The sequence below is a fragment of the Phyllopteryx taeniolatus genome, chromosome 1 (assembly GCF_024500385.1).
Source record: "Phyllopteryx taeniolatus isolate TA_2022b chromosome 1, UOR_Ptae_1.2, whole genome shotgun sequence".
Taxonomy (NCBI): domain Eukaryota; kingdom Metazoa; phylum Chordata; class Actinopteri; order Syngnathiformes; family Syngnathidae; genus Phyllopteryx; species Phyllopteryx taeniolatus.
The window spans coordinates 40,396,801-40,410,300 of NC_084502.1; the positions used below are offsets into that span (position 1 = coordinate 40,396,801).

At 42.1% G+C, this 13,500-nt stretch overlaps 1 protein-coding gene across 4 annotated transcripts in view; it reads left to right on the forward strand.

Annotated features, from left to right (window-relative positions):
• The window catches only part of adcy6a (adenylate cyclase 6a), a 58,951-nt gene that overhangs the window by 8,661 nt on the left and 36,790 nt on the right, over positions 1–13,500 (forward strand). For 3 of the 4 annotated variants that reach the window (XM_061795361.1, XM_061795379.1, XM_061795371.1), the window contains exons 2-3: positions 9,326–9,575; positions 9,657–10,590. The exons of the other annotated variant lie outside the window; for it this stretch is intronic. In XM_061795361.1, the coding sequence (XP_061651345.1) occupies positions 9,556–9,575; positions 9,657–10,590 (954 nt within the window). In that variant the 5' untranslated portion in view covers positions 9,326–9,555. The remainder of the gene's footprint in view (positions 1–9,325; positions 9,576–9,656; positions 10,591–13,500) is intronic. 4 annotated transcript variants of the gene reach the window in all.

Sequence of the window (13,500 nt, forward strand, 5' to 3'; positions counted from 1 at the left end):
CGGTCATCACGGCTCTCTGAGTGAAACGGTACCAACAATTTGACCCGCGACAAAAATTATTTTGACGTTCCTGCTCTAGGCATTACTGACACCTGTTTGGATTAGCAGTTTCCCCTGGGCTGGGGATGAGGGGATGTAGAGAGTCCATCGTAGTCTACCTGGGTCATGGTGGTCTCTGTGGCGGCATCGTCTGTGGCACCTCTCGGTGTGGATGACCCCCACATGTTGTCTTCCCTCACCTGGATCCTCAGTGCCTTTCCTATGTCTCTACACTATTAACCAATATGTGCTTTGTGCGTGTGTATGTGTGGGTATGTTTTGGATTTATATTATATGTGGGGATGGGAGGGGTGGCTCTTGTATTTGGATTTCTTGCTATTTTAATTGTCTGTTTTTATCTTACTTTGTTGGTTTAATGTATGAAAAGTGCTGTATAAATACATTTGATTTGATAGATTTTAATGTGGTCACTGATAGTGTAGTCGTAACACTCGCCTGACTTTGGTGCGGGCAGCGCGGGTTCAGTTTCCACTCAGTGATGGTGTGAATGTGAGTGCCAATGGTTGTCCGTGTCTATATGTGCCCTGCGACTGACTGGCGACTAGTTCAGGGTGTAGTCTGCCTTTTGCCCTAAGTCCGCTGGGATAGGCACTAGTGCCCCGCGACCCTAAGCAGGATAAGCGGTGTGAGAATGGATGGATTTAAATGTTCAAACTGCATAAGATTAGTTTTTTACAAAAATATTAAATATACTTTTTTGAATAAAATCTATGTCTCGGTTTTGCCTCCGGCGCTACAGTATTTTAATGTTGGTCATTTTGGTAGTATGTGGAGAGCTACATATTTTTTGTGGTGGTACTTGGTGTAAAAGGTTTGAGAATCACTGTACTACAACATTTAGCACTGCTGAAAATTATTCTGAATTCCTAAAAATAAAAATTGGAAGCTCCAATTTTTTGTCCTGTATGATTCCACTGCTTTTACTGATGTTTTAGGTTTTTGCTGTGGTTTTGTTTCAGTATCAGTATCGAGCTACTTTACTTTATACAGCTATAGGATATAAATCAGAATTTCTACAGGAAGCTGTTATTCTCTTCTTCCGTGGTGTTATTTTTTGTTGTTAGCTTGTCTCGCTGTGACTGACGCATATGATGTGGCCCGTTTTTTGTTGTTGTTGCAGTTTTCTATTATGAAAATGAAATACAGACTGCCCAAACCTGGTCAAATAGAGCCAGATAGAGCTGGTACGCTGCAGTGGAAAAGCTGGAATAAACTCCATCTTCCTTATAAGCCTGAACAAGATAAGCAGTGTTGACCATGGATGCAACAGATAATAGTGGAAAACACTTAGGTTTCAAATGTCATTAGGCCTTATTCAGCTTAAAATATACCGTACACAGTCTTAATGAGTTGTTTTTCTTGAACGGAGTGTAGATAGGCCAGTTCATGTACATGTGCAGTCAGACTCATTGGGTGATTCACCAATATTATTGGTCATTGAGACACTATAAAGAGCATTCTCAGTCAAAGGGCAATATTAGCACACTGGAGGTTTTTTTTATTTTTAAGGATGTGCTGCAGGGCCCTCAGACCCAGCTTTGCCATGGTGAATATTATCTACTCTTGCAAAATTCATCTTGACAGAGTCCTGTTGTCCAGTAGCATTTATCTGTATTTATTACTCCTCCTTTATCATCATATGTGATAATAAACTGCAAGTGCAAAGTACATTTGTTCTCTTAAAATGCATTATCAAAAGGAGTGTCTTTTTGCAAGGGATCACAATGCTTTGGTTTATCTCAAATGGACCGAACCAGTCATCTGTTTTGGGTCATCCCAAGTATTTTTCTCCCTAATCTGTGTCCAAACGTAACATAAAATCCAAAGTGTCTCTGGTTGTCCAGGAAATGTTATATATTTATTTATCTTTCGTCTATTTATTTATTGTATTATTATTTTAGTACTTTTATTACTATTATTTTAGTGCTTTTAAAAAAAAATGCTACATTTTATTGTCTGAATGAAGTACAAAGAACAAAAAAAAATCTATTGAATTTTTTTTACTTTGTATTAGGTTTGTCACTATCTAATCTCTTTAGAATCGATTACACTATTGACTATTCCATTGAGCAATCGCCCCCCCCAATACTTTAAAATTTGTTTATTTTTATTTTATTCTCATTTACAAGTGATGGACTTCTATCCTTTAACTGCATATGTTGGTACTGTGTTTATGGTATAAATGCAGTGTGAAGTATGTGAGATGAATGCGAACTTATTACTTATTATGTTCTGTATTTATTTAATTGATGTCAAATTCCAGTGCACCTGAATTTTGTTATATCATGTCTTGTACAATTACAATAAAGAACATTGAATCTTGATAAATCGGATAGAATTAGATTTTTACATTAGAATGTATTGCAAAATACATTTTTATTTGATAACTGTTAACACTTCAGTTTGCTGAAGTTAATTTAAACTAAGAGACTAACGCTATACTCACTTCAAAGTAAACATTTTCATATCCATTTTTTTGTGCATTTGCAGCTTGAACCATTATTGTAGGCTATACAATAATAGTACTATATAGGCTACTTGAAGGGTTGGCAACTAAGTTTGGCCCCAGGCTAAATTTCTTCCTGACAATTCAATCGTGGGCGAAAATTTGATTTTCATCAGGCAAACCCTGCTTTTCCTACTAATAAAACTTTTTTTTCTCTTTGCCTTTTCCAGCCACTGGTATGCTTTCTGTATGTCAGCCACATCTTTAATTTGTCAGTGGTACATGCCATGCAGGGGTGTGTCTCTCCATAACAGCCCATCTGGGTTCTTCTTCTTAATGGGTTTCTGTTGCCTGGCACATTCATTTAGTAGTTCATCCCTGGGAGCCATCTTTTTGATGTATTCTTGGAGGGCTGTTGTTTCTTCTGGATAGTGCCTGTGATGCTCGCTAGTCCTCGGCTACCCTCTTTCAGCTTTGTGTACAGCCTCAGAACGCTGGACTTGGAGTGGAACCCACCGTGGATTATAAGAAGTTTTGTTTTGATCTCAGTGCCTTGAATCTCTTCCAGGGGCTAGGTTATTATGCCAGCGGGGTATCTGATTACTGGCAGAGCATAGGATCTTAATGCCTGGATCTTATTCTTACCATTCAGCTGACTAGTCAGGATCTGCCTCAACCTCTTTAGGTATTTGGCTGTGGCTGTCCTTCGAGCTTCCTCCTCATGGTTGCCAATTCCCTGTGGAATTCCAATGTATTTGTAGTTGTTCTGCAAATCTGTTATGCTGCCCTCAGGTAGTTCTATCCCTTTGGTTGTGATACTCCTCCCTCGTCTAGATATCATTTGCCCGCACTTACCTAGCCCGCATGACATTCCAATGTCATTGCATATCCTTTTGAGGTGGATCAGGGTGGGAGGGAGTCAATGTCACACTCATTCTTGGCATACAGCTTGATGTCATCCATGTAGAGGAGGTGGCTGATCATTGTTCCACTTAACCAATACGCGAAATCACACTAGGTTATGATCTGACTGAGGGCCTATGCAGAACAACAGCGGGGGCAGAGCATCTCCTTGGAATATGCCACATTTGATGTTCACCTTTGCAACTGGCTTGAATTGGCTTCCACAGTTGTCTTCCACAGCCTCATTGAGTTATTGATGAATGTTCTTATTATCCTGTTGATCTTATCCTGTTGATCTTATACAGTTCCAGGCACTCCAGTATCCATGTGTGTGGGATCAAGTCGTAGGCTTTCTTGTTTCTTCTTCTTCTTCTTGTTTTTATTGCACTACTTTTTCAGGGAGTATGGAGTACCAAACCCCCTGATACGGGCTGTTTGGTTCCTGTACGACCGGAGTCATAGTTTGGTCCGCATATCCGGCAATAAGTCGGACTCGTTCCCGGTGAGGGTTGGACTCCGCCAGGGCTGCCCTTTGTCACCGATTGTGTTCATAACTTTTATGGACAGAATTTCAAGGCGCAGCCGAGGCGTAGAGGGGGTCCGGTTTGTTGGCCTCAGTATTGCATCTCTGCTTTTTGCAGATGATGTGGTTCTGTTGGCTTCATCAAGCCGTGATCTCCAACTCTCACTGGAGCAGTTCGCAGCGAGTGTGAAGCGGCTGGGATGAGAATCAGCACCTCCAAATCTGAGATCATGGTCCTCAGTCGGAAAAGGGTGGCGTGCCCTCTCCAGGTCGGGATGAGATCCTGCCCCAAGTGGAAGAGTTCAAGTATCTTGGGGTCTTGTTCACGAGTGAGGGAAGAATGGAATGGGAGATGGAACGACAGACAGATCGGTGCAGCGTCAGCAGCGATGCGGATTTTGTATCGGTCCGTTGTGGTAAAGAAGGAGCTAAGCCGAAAGGCGAAGCTCTCAATTTACCGGTCCATCTACGTTCCTACCCTCACCTATAGTCACAAGCTGTGGGTCGAGACCGAAAGAACAAGATCCCGGATACAAGCGGCCGAAATGAGTTTCCTCCGCAGGGTGTCCGGGCTCTCCCTTAGAGCTAGGGTGAGAAGCTCGGTCATCCGGGAGGATCTCAGAGTATAGTCGCTGCGCCTTCACATCAAGATGAGCCAGATGAGGTGTCTGAGGCATCTGATTTGGATGCCTCCCGGACGCCTCCCTGGTGAGGTGTTCCGGGCATGTCCCACCGGGAGGAGACCCCGGGGACGACCCAGGACACGCTGGAGAGACTATGTCTTTCGGCTGGCCTGGGAACGCCTCAGGATCCCCCCGGAAGAGCTGGATGAAGTGGCTGGGGAGAGGGAAGTCTGGGTGTCCCTGCTAAAGCTACTGCCCCTGCGACCCGACCTCTGATAAGCGGTTAAAAAATGGATGGATACTTTTTCAGGGATCTCGATTGATGTGCGTCCCGCATCTGAGGCACACAAAAATGATGAGAGACGCAAAAAGCATTGTCAACTTACGGTCACTGACAGACAACATTGCTTACCAACGTATGTGTTTAAGGCTCAAATTAAGCGGTCTCAAATCACAGTTTCAGGGTCAAAATTCGCATTTTCCGCATCAAAAACCATTTAAAAACAAAAATGCAAATGAGGTTTACCGCGGAGACTGTCGCAAAGACAGAAGTCGGCAGTAGCATATATGACACAATGCGCTTACGCCACTGATGTGTGGACGCGGAAGTAAAGCATTCGATTGAGACGCGCCAAGACAGCGGCTGCAAAATGCGACAGCGAATTGAGAAGAGAGAGAAAAAAGACAAATGGCGAAAGTGTGGTAGCATTTCATAGTGAAATGCAAGGCGAGCACCCATTTGTTGTAACACTGACCTTTGTTTTCGCCGAGTATGACGCCGCATTGCGGGACCCGAGAGACGAAGGTGAAGTTAACATAGTGCAAGTCGATTAGCTTAACGTTAGACTACTTTACTAACATAACGTTAGCGCTGTGGGCTACGGGGTCTCTCTTTTAATTATGAGTACTGTCAAACGTCTGGCTTTTTTTATTTATTTATTTTTTTTAACCAAGACAAGGACAGCATAACAGAACCATAACGGTACATACAGTGTGCTTTTTGCTCAGTGTAGTCACTGTGTGACATATGGCCCATCCGATGATCTGTAAGTGGCAAAACTTCGAGTCAAGTAGGTGAAAAACATGCCAAATGTGGTCAGAGAGGAATAAGAGTAAAATGGAACATCGTCATGTACCCAAATAGAGGAGGGTTTTGGTGAAGGGAGATATTTTTCTCTCTTCCAAAACTTGTAGTACAAAGAATATTTGTCTTATTCCTAGTCAGCTGGTCTAAGCTAATGTATTGCTATGTCACAAAATGCTAAAATGGTAGCTGCTTAACTGAAGATGCACAAATGCTGTTAATGCTTTAAAAAATAATGCCTTATCTTTTATGCACAATGTGAATTCAAGAAATACAAATAGTTGGTTATATTAAAAAGGAAACCAATTATTTGTACGTTATTAAGTTAAATGCCTTATTTTCTCTTTTGTATTTAAAATTGCTCTTTAGCCAAGCAAAAATATAGTTTATCCAAATAATCGATTGTTTGATAGAATTTTCAGTAGGATACTCGAGTACTGAAATATTCGTTAGCTGCAGCCCTACATTCAACTCCCCCATTATATTGTCATATTTTTTATTGTTTCATAAAGTCCTTGCTTCGGGTCCCCGTGCGATTAAGTTGCAAAAACAATTTCTCCTCAACTGAAGAAATGATTAGCAAAACTGCTCCTCAAACAAAAACGAAATTTGAGCCGTGTGTGTGTTACTGAATTGCTTCAGCGAGTCATGATCCACTAAAAGTATGAGTCCTGTCTTGGTGCAAGCCAATCAGAAGAACAGGAGGGCAGGTTATCGTTTCATAAATACAATGGGCACACAACTTTTTCTGCACTCGATAAATTTTCATTGTTGGGGTAACACCCGAAGCGCCGCTCACAACGTAGCGAGCCGGTGGCGGATCGGCTTTGGCTCCTAGATGCAAACAACTGGGACATTTTAGGGAAAGTTAACTATTTATTACAACCCCAATTCCAATGACGTTGGGACATTGTGTTAAACATAAATAAAAACAGAATACAATGATTTGCAAATCAGGTTCGACCTATATTTAATTGAATACACTCCAAGGACAAGCTATTGAATGTTCAAACTGACAGACTTTATTGTTTTTAGCAAATAATCATTAACTTAGAATTTTATGGCTGCAACAGGATCCAAAAAACAGGTGGTAAAAAAGACTGAGAAAGTTGAGGAATGCTCATTAAAAACACCTGTTTGGAACATCCCACAGGCGAACAGGCTTATTGGGAACAGGTGGGTGCCATGATTGGGTATAAAAGGAGCTTCCCTGAATTGCTCAGTCATTCACAAGCAAAGATGGGGCGAGGTTCACCTCTTTGTGAACAAGTGCGTGTGAAAATAGTCGAACAGTTTAATGACAATGTTCCTCAACGTACAATTGCAAGGAATTTAGGGATTTCATCATCTACGGTCCATAATATCATCAAAAGGTTCAGAGAACCTGGAGAAATCACTGCATGTAAGCAACAATGCTGAAAACGAACATTGAATGTCCGTGACCTTCGATCCCTCAGGCGGCACTGCATCAAAAACAGACATCAATGTGTAAAGGATATCACCACATGGGCTCAGAAACACTTCAGAAAACCAATGTCAGTAAATACAGTTCGGCGCTACATCCGTAAGTGTAACTTGAAACTCTACTATGCAAAGCAAAAGCCATTTATCAACAACAACCAGAAACGCCGCCGGCTTCTCTGGGCCCGAGCTCTTCTAAGATGGACTGATGCAAAGTGGAAAAGTGTTCTGTGGTCCTACGAGTCCACATTTCAAATTGTTTTTGGAAATTGTGGCCGTCATGTCCTCATGGCCAAAGAGGAAAAGAACCATCCGGACTGTTATGGACGCAAAGTTCAAAAACCAGCATCTATGATGGTATGGGGCTGTGTTCATGCCAATGGCATGGGTAACTTACATATCTGTGAAGGCACCATTAATGCTGAAAGGTACATACAGGTTTTGGAGAAACATATGCTGCCATCCAAGCAACGTCTTTTTCATGGACGCCCCTTCTTATTTCAGCAAGACAATGCCAAACCACATTCTGCACGTGTTACAACAGCGTGGCTTCGTAGTAAAAGAGTGTGGGTGCTAGACTGGCCCACCTGCAGTCCAGACTTGTCTCCCATTGAAAATGTGTGGTGCATTATGAAGTGTAAAATACGACAACGGAGACCCTGGACTGTTGAACAGCTGAATCTCTACATCAAGCAAGAATGGGAAAGAATTCCACCTACAAAGCTTCAACAATTAGTGTCCTCAGTTCCCAAACATTTATTGAATGTTGTTAAAAGAAAAGGTGATGTAACACAGTGGTAAACATGACCCTGTCACAGCTTTTTTGGAACGTGTTGCAGCCATAAAATTCTAAATTAATTATTATTTGCTAAAAACAATAAAGTTGATCAGTTTGAAGATTAAATATCTTGTCTTTGTAGTGTATTCAATTAAATATAGGTCAAACATGATTTGCAAATCATTGTATTCTGCTTTTATTTATGTTTAACACAACATCCCAACTTCATTGGAATTGGGGTTGTATGTTCGCTAGCCTGCGAGCTAACTAGCTAGTGTTCTACGGAGCTAAACAGCTCACTCTGACTTGCTTGATTGTTGCGACATCGTTTAAAACACTAACTCGCGGTCCACGTCCGGACCCAGAAGCATTCCCAAACGGACCCACACCATAGCAAAAAAAGAAAGGTCATTATTATGATATGGGGTGCTTCTATTTTAAGCAGCACAACATATTTCAGGCTTCACGGTAGTGATGTACTGTACTGACCAATCACATGCGAGTTCTGCCACACTTTCAGCCAATCCAATGTGCATCACAGGCGGTAATTACTGTAATCACTGACTGTGCACAGACCAGACAGAGACAAGGAGGGAGAGGGAGAGAGAGAGAGAGAGAGAGAGAGAGAGAGAGCGAGAGAGAGAGAGAGAGAGAGAACTTGAGTTAAAGACGGAGAAAAATCAGAAAATGACAGACAAAGGAAGAGAAAATTTTAAACCAATGTCCCTTAAAATGGAACGGGCAGTCATTTTTGTTTGTATTTCTTAGTGGGAAGTTCCCACTGGGAGCTCTTATTAAAAGTGCATATGATATGTGTAACACCATTATAAACCAAAACAAAGTTTTTGAAAAAACATAACCTCTACAACGATTTGGTTAACACTTTCCATCCATCCATCCATTTTCTACACCGCCTATCCTCACGAGGGTCGCGGGTATGCTGAAGCCTATCCCAGCTATCTTCGGGCGAGAGGCGGGGTATACCCTGAACTGGTCGCCAGCCAATCGCAGGGCTCATAAAAACAAACAACCATTTGCACTCATATTCATACCTACGGACAATTTAGAGTCTTCAGTTAACCTAGCGTGCATGTTTTGGGGATGTGGGAGGAAACCGGAGTTCTCTGAGAAAACCCACGCAGGAACAGGAAGAACATGCAAACTCCACATAGGCGAGACCGGATTTGAACCTGGGTCCTCAGAACTGTGAGGTGGATGTGCTAACCAGTTGCCCACCGTGCCGCCTAGTTAAGATTATTTACATTAAATTATGTAAAATTCTTTGATACTTGGCGGCATGGTGGACGACTGCCTAGTTTGTTAAGTGGTTAGGTTGGCTCGCCTGATCTTCTCAGCCCCTCAATTGATTTATTGTTCAGATGTAATCACAGATCTTGAATGTTTGAGTAACTCTTGTTCTCTGTATATATTTGAATTTCTCCTTTAGACCCAGAGAAAACCGTGGAGATAGGCCTGACAGCAGAGAACGTTCCTCTTAGAAACCTATGTGCTTTGATCACCGTCTATGGCATAGACATCTGGAGCTTTGTAGCGCACATTTTGACCCCATCCAGTCACTCAGAGTGCGCAGCCCTGTGGTGTGGCTCCGAGGACCCACTCACTCCTTCTAAACTTCGTATAAATGAGTGAGCCGGCTGCTTGGGAAAGGGCGGGGACATGTACCAGAACCCCAACAGGTAAGATTCCAAAGCAATCCCGTATGATCTCAAATTGTACATATTTGTCTTTGACCTGTTTGTATCCCTCTGGTCGCACAGAATGTCCTGGTTCAGTGGTTTCCTAGTCGCCAGAGTGGATGACCGTAAGACTGCGTGGGGGGAGCGCAATGGCAAGAAGTCCAAACGGAGGGGAGGCTCATCTCTCTGCAACCCACGTTACATGAGTTGTCTGCGGGATCCAGATGCTATGGAGCCTCCCTCAGGCGCACCCCTCCACCAGCACCATCGTGGAGGGATGGCGGGGGCCATGGGAGGTGGTGGCAACTTTGGTGCCCGTTGTGGATGGCAGGAGGACCACTACGGCAAAAGGGGCAGGCCCCACAGGGAAGGCGTGGGGCTGAAATCGGTGGACTTGGACTTTGAGGATGGTGAGCTGAAGGGCGGGAAAGGCGGGTGTAATGGAGGAAGTGGCGACATGGGAGACGACAACGGTGCAGCTGGCGTGGTGACGGCTGCCGACTGTTGGCTCAGAGTGGTGCGGGTATTCCAATCGAAAAAGTTCCAGTCCCGCAAACTGGAACGCCTATACCAGCGATACTTCTTCAGGCTCAACCAGAGCTCTCTGACCATGCTGATGGGGGTCCTCGTGATTGTGTGCGGCATCATGCTGACCTTCCACTGTGTCCACTCACCCCCCCACGTGGCCTATTCGGCCGCCTTGTTGGTTGCAATGGCGCTTTTCATTGCTCTTATGGTGGTGTGCAATCGAAACGGCTTCCATCAGGACTACATGTGGATGGTCAGTTACCTGGTCATCGGCGTCTTGGTGTCAGTCCAAGTGTTTGGGGTGCTCATGGTGGCACCCCGAAGTGCTTCAGAGGGAATCTGGTGGTCTGTGTTTTTCATTTACATCATCTACACCCTCTTGCCTGTGAGGATGAGGGCGGCGGTGCTTAGCGGAGCTGTCCTGTCCATCATACACGTGGTCACCACCTGGCAGATCAACCAGGAGGACAAATTCCTTTGGAAACAGGTAAGTAAAGCTTGACATCTGACAGGTTATGCTGCTCTCATTGCTCATCATGATTGGCCCATGGTCAACAATAGGCTTTACACGATCAGGATTTTTGGGGCCGATCACCCATCACCGATCAGCGAGTTTAAAAAAAAACGATAACCAATCACTGATCCGGTCACAAGATGGAGCAATAGGTCTATTTTAATGACTTGTTCATTTACTGTATATACTTGTGTACTGTATACTGCGTATCTTCAACAAAAGTATTCTCTATTCAGGTCTTGTATTCTAATCAGTCAGGTCAAACCAACATTACAACATGACAGAAATAGTGGGTGCTAATTTACTGTAATGAAATTACTTTATTGTAATTAAATTACTGCACACACACAAACTTTAGAGCATCATTTGACAGAACGCCGGTACAACCGTTAGTGCTAGCACTAGCTTCCTAGGCTACATTACGTTTTGTTGCCTGCTTGCGCGCCGTTTCGTATTAAAAGTACGTGAACATACCTCAAGCAATTCTTGAATTAAAGTACTCCCGGTGACCACCAGCACACGTTTTTCCCCATTTTGTTCTTATAATACATTATACATTATATCGTATACATAATATACGATTGTTGTTGTCGTGGCCGTTGTAATGAGTGTATCCGGTTGCGTTTGAGTTGACAAGCTAAAGCCCAGTGATCGCAAAAGACGGGATGCGGTGGAATCGGAATACAAGATTTTGTTGCAGTAGTCTTGATTATTTATTATTTTATTACGTGTTGTCTGTCCCACACCGCCGACATGTTTTTTTTTCAATAACTTTATTGGCTGTCAGATATTTACAGTACTACGTCCAAAGACATGCAACAAGGCTAAAAATAAACCATCTTTTGGATTCAAATATACTGCACTTGATGGTGACGCACAGTAAATATATTTTGCAGAGTCATTGATCGGATCGGCGAATTAGGACATTAAAGCCAATCAGCATAAAATGCTAATTATCGGCCGATACCGATCAGGCCGATCAGATCGGTGTAAAGTCTATTAAACAGGATAGAAAGTAACTTAGATTAATGTAGATTTGGAAAGCTTTTCAGTTCCTCTCATTCTACTTTAAGACCTTCCTCACCTAGGTTTTAGAGTGACATGGTTCAGATCACACTGAAGTGAAAAATGACAACTTTTTAACTTAAAGCCCACAAAAACAAGAAGAAGACGAAAAACAAGAAGAAGAAGACATTTAAACTGCATTAGTCCAACATTACAGGTGATTTCTGATTAGTAATGGGCAGGGCAATCTATTAATTCTCACGTGATTGTTAAGAAGTTAGTCAATTGCGTGGAATTGATTGCTGACTCGTAACATTTTGAAGCAATTGCGACTAAATGAAGTGCTCTACTTGCCTGTATCCAGCATTGATTCAGTCTCAACTCGTTTGTGGTCTCAAGAAGAACAGCAACATAATGTCTTTGCGGGATGGCTTTATCATTAAGGAAGAAATATTTTTCTCATACAACGCCTGAATCAACCTAGGACGTTCATAACTTTCAGAGTGAGATTGAAAGCTTCAATTAAAGGATTAATTTATGGTAATTATAATAATTGGTAATTCCACCACAATGTATCAGGGCAAGTAGTCAAATGTCAAAATCATTATCACTTACACCTTAAATGTTGCATTTTTAATTTTGAGGTTCTGCGGCTGGCTAAGGAGTACATTTGTGAAAAAGGATACATACAACCATATTTTGTAATACAGTTTCGTATTTCTAATGTTGTATCTACTGTTGTTATTTTCAAAGAACACATGACATTGGGTTATTGACTTGTGACCTAAAGTTTCAGACTTGTGGTGTGCTAAAGACTTTACTCAGATCTAATTTGGCTAACACTTCTGGGAGATGAGACCAGCATGAGTGTTCATTTGCAAATATAATTTCTGTCCCCAAGATGATCCACCATGTTCATCAGACAGTTACTAAAGTCTCTGCTGTTTGAGTTTCTGTGTGTATGTAGTCTTGGCTTACAAACTTCAAAACAAAAATCGCAGAGAGCATTTGGAGTGAATGAGAACGGTAAGGTCAAAGACTGTTCAACTACAACCATGTGCTGTTCTTACAAGCTGAATAGAGATTTTCTAAGAAGTCACACATTTAATGATGAAATTTAATTATGTAAGAAACTAGTGGTTAACGAGTCATTCAAATCGTTTTAAAAGGTAATCAATCGCCTGTATCAATATTAGAAAATAATGGATTTACGCATAGTAGACTATTTGGAGATGTGTATGTGTTGTATTTCTAAGACAATGGCTTGTAATTCAATTACTTAGCTTTATTGTTCAGTTAGGACGCTGTGACGAACAATGTCCTTAAACTGTTCGACTATTTTCTCATGCACTTGTTCACAAAGAGTTGAACCTCGCCCCATCTTTGCTTATGAATGACTGAGCAATTGAGGGAAGCTCCTTTTATACCCAATCATGGCACCCACCTGTTCCCAATTAGCCTGTTCACCTGTGGGATGTTCCAAACAGGTGTTTGATGAGCATTCCGCAACTTTCTCAGTCTTTTTTGCCACCTGTCCCAACGTTTTTTGGAACGTGCTGCAGCCATAAAATTCCAAGTTAATGATTATTTGCTAAAATCAATAAAGTTTCTCAGTTTGAAATTTAAATATCTTGTCTTTGTAGTGTATTCAATTAAATATAGGTTGAACATGATTTGCAAATCATTGTATTCTGTTTTTATTTATGTTTAACACAACGTCCCAATTTCATTGGAATTGGGGTAATACTTTTTAAGCACTTTTATTGACGTTTAAGATGTTTGTCTATATGTGGATGGCTTCCTATCTTAGTTTACCTGACTATCCCCTACTTTGTGGCAGGGGAATGAGCGACAACATCAGTTACTGGATGGTGTTTC